Genomic DNA, 2,500 nt, shown 5'->3' with positions numbered 1-2,500 from the left:
AGGCCTCAGGGTGGCGATGGCGCGACCTCAGAGACTCAGATCCAGAAACAAACACAGAACTCTAACGCTTCGGCTCTGATCGCCACCATCAACAAACTGCAGCAGGAGAAGGCGGAGCTACAGAAAGAGAGAGACGAGCTACTGGCCAAACTGTCAGCAACCAAAGGTATTAGACTGTGTGTGTCAACAGAAGGGACGAGCGTCTGATGAGGGACGGATCCTCTGAGTCTCTTTGGGTCCCTTTTGTGTTTCCTGGTGTTCCATCAGGAGACCATTCTTTCAAAAGATACCCGGGCCTGGTATCTTCTCATGGCCTCTGTCTGTCTGTGTCCTCACCAGCTCCCCAGGTGATCAAACCCACAGCGCCCCCTATCGTCTGCTCCCCAGACTGGGTCCTCTTCAACAGCAGCTGCTACTTCATCTCTAGAAACACACGGGATTGGCCCGAGAGTCAGTCTTACTGCCAGAGTCAAGGAGGTCACCTCGCCATCATCCTCAGCGCCGAGGAGCAGGTAGGAGGTCTCCTGGTCGTGGTCCTCAGAAGCCCCCCGCACTCTGTCTCCACCCTACATTAACCACTTCTTTCCTAAGCACGTCCTTGGTCATGTGTATGAGCTGCATGCCTGTGGTTTCTCTCAGACGTTCCTGTGGGATCGTCTTCCCAGAGGTCACTGGAACGCGTTCTGGTTTGGGATCACAGATGAGCACACGGAGGATCAGTGGAAGTGGGTGGATGGAACTCCACTGGTTGACAGGTAAATGTGGCTGCTGTCCAAAAAGCCAAACTCTTCATGACCAGAATCAATGTGTACTTTCTGCTCCTCTTCGTCTCTGTTGGGCCTGAGCTCATCTTCATCCTCCTCCTCCTCCTCCTCTCCATCAGCTCTGCTCCAACTCCTCTCTTTTCCCACTTGACGTGACTTACACTGTCACTCTTGGTATCCTGTCCTCGGCCATCTTCTCTCCATCTCCATGACTACCAGCTTAGCACCGCCCACCAGGAGCAGGATGAAGGAGCAGCTGAGTCCTTTCCTGCCTCAAAGCCTTCAGATCTCTTCCTTCTTGTGTTTGATCCCCCGGGTCTCTGTCCTCTTTAGAGACGTTCATCTTCGTAGCAGCGTTTCCTTTTAACGGTGGAACCAAAGCGCGAGAGAGAGCGACTCACAGCCCCGGGCCACTTTGTGAAACAGGATTGTGCTCTGTGAGAAGATACATGGAACGTTTTTTATAATAAGCAGAGCTCCTTTGTGATCCAACTGTGGCTTTGCTCTGATGGCTGCAGGTCAGCAGCTGGTAGCCATTACGCCACAGGAAAACAAACAAACACTCTCTGACTGATCCTTTGGACCCTGTTGAATGTTTCCCTGTTGTTCATTGGCTCAGGTTTGGTTTGCTGAGGAGCCGATGGTTCATGTTGAAGCTGGACTGGAGACACGTCAGCTCATGTTTAAGACACAAGTTTCCTTGAGTTAACTTCAGGCTTAGAGGTTAGAAGGAGGGGTTCAGGCAGCTCTCTGACCTCTGACCTCTGACCTGGTGTAAGGTCACACCATGCTTACATTGTGTCAGATGGAACCTGAAGTCTTGATCTGCGTTCGGATGTTGACCTCTGCATTCTTCTGCTTAGCTCAGAGGCTTCACTTCTGCTTCGTCCACAGGTTTACTTACACACACACACACACACACACACACACACACACACACACACACTCTCTCTTTGCCAACTCAACAGATTTTCTAATAATCATCTGACTTCTCTTCCTCATTTTCACAATATTCCCGGAAGTCGCTCGTTGTTCTACCTGTTTTTCCTCTTTTATTCCTTCTGTGAAACTCACTTCCTGCTTTCCTCGTTCCTTGTTATTCTGTTCTGTCACGTCATGTAATTTCTCATCTCTCAATCATTCTCATCATTTCCATGGTCTTCAATGCTCCAAATGTCTTATTTAAGTAGAGAACATGAGTACCCAGAGTTCTCTTTAAAGACTTTGAGTGTTTGCATGTTGTAGTATTTGGATACCAAAGCTGTTCCATTCAGAAGCAGTGAATCGCTCCATGCAGTTCTCAACATGTCCAGCAAGTAACAGTGTAACTAATATGATCACAAATGATTCGGTGTGTGTTCTGTAATGATGTCACTGTAGCTTCTGGGAGGTGGGCGAGCCCAATAACCACATCAACGAGGACTGTGGTTACATCGTGAAGACTCAGGTGCTGAAGCGCGTGGCGGTGAGGAGCTGGTACGACGCCCCCTGCAGCATGCCCCGCAACTTCATCTGTGAGAAGGAGATGGGACCTGGAGTCAGCACGGCCTCGCCTCATTAACACGCCAACAACAACCCGCAGAGCGGCCCCTCTGGTTACTGCTCTGCCTCTGGGTAAGGAGAGTAACTACCCTCCCTCCTATAATCATGAGGGCTTAATATTCTCAAATACACTTGATTAAGTCACTTTGACATTTTGAAGGTTGTTACCATGGTGATGGCAAACAGCATTTACT

At 49.6% G+C, this 2,500-nt stretch overlaps 1 protein-coding gene across 2 annotated transcripts in view; it reads left to right on the top strand.

Annotated features, from left to right (window-relative positions):
- LOC143012389 (CD209 antigen-like protein C) overlaps nucleotides 1–2,500 on the top strand; it is a 4,293-nt gene that overhangs the window by 1,515 nt on the left and 278 nt on the right. The window contains exons 3-6 of one of the 2 annotated variants that reach the window (XM_076165485.1): nucleotides 1–166; nucleotides 340–512; nucleotides 640–755; nucleotides 2,145–2,500. The exon at nucleotides 1–166 is cut by the window's left edge and continues 8 nt beyond it; the exon at nucleotides 2,145–2,500 is cut by the window's right edge and continues 278 nt beyond it. In XM_076165485.1, the coding sequence (XP_076021600.1) occupies nucleotides 1–166; nucleotides 340–512; nucleotides 640–755; nucleotides 2,145–2,325 (636 nt within the window). In that variant the 3' untranslated portion in view covers nucleotides 2,326–2,500. The remainder of the gene's footprint in view (nucleotides 167–339; nucleotides 513–639; nucleotides 756–2,144) is intronic. The other variant, XM_076165486.1, reaches the window with a different exon arrangement.

This window comes from Genypterus blacodes, unplaced genomic scaffold (assembly GCF_046128005.1).
Source record: "Genypterus blacodes isolate CSIRO-AG114 ecotype Tasmania unplaced genomic scaffold, CSIRO-AGI_Gbla_v1 ptg000146l_1, whole genome shotgun sequence".
Lineage (NCBI taxonomy): Eukaryota > Metazoa > Chordata > Actinopteri > Ophidiiformes > Ophidiidae > Genypterus > Genypterus blacodes.
The sequence above is the reverse complement of the archived record's forward strand: the minus strand, read 5'-3'. Positions and strand labels throughout refer to the sequence as shown.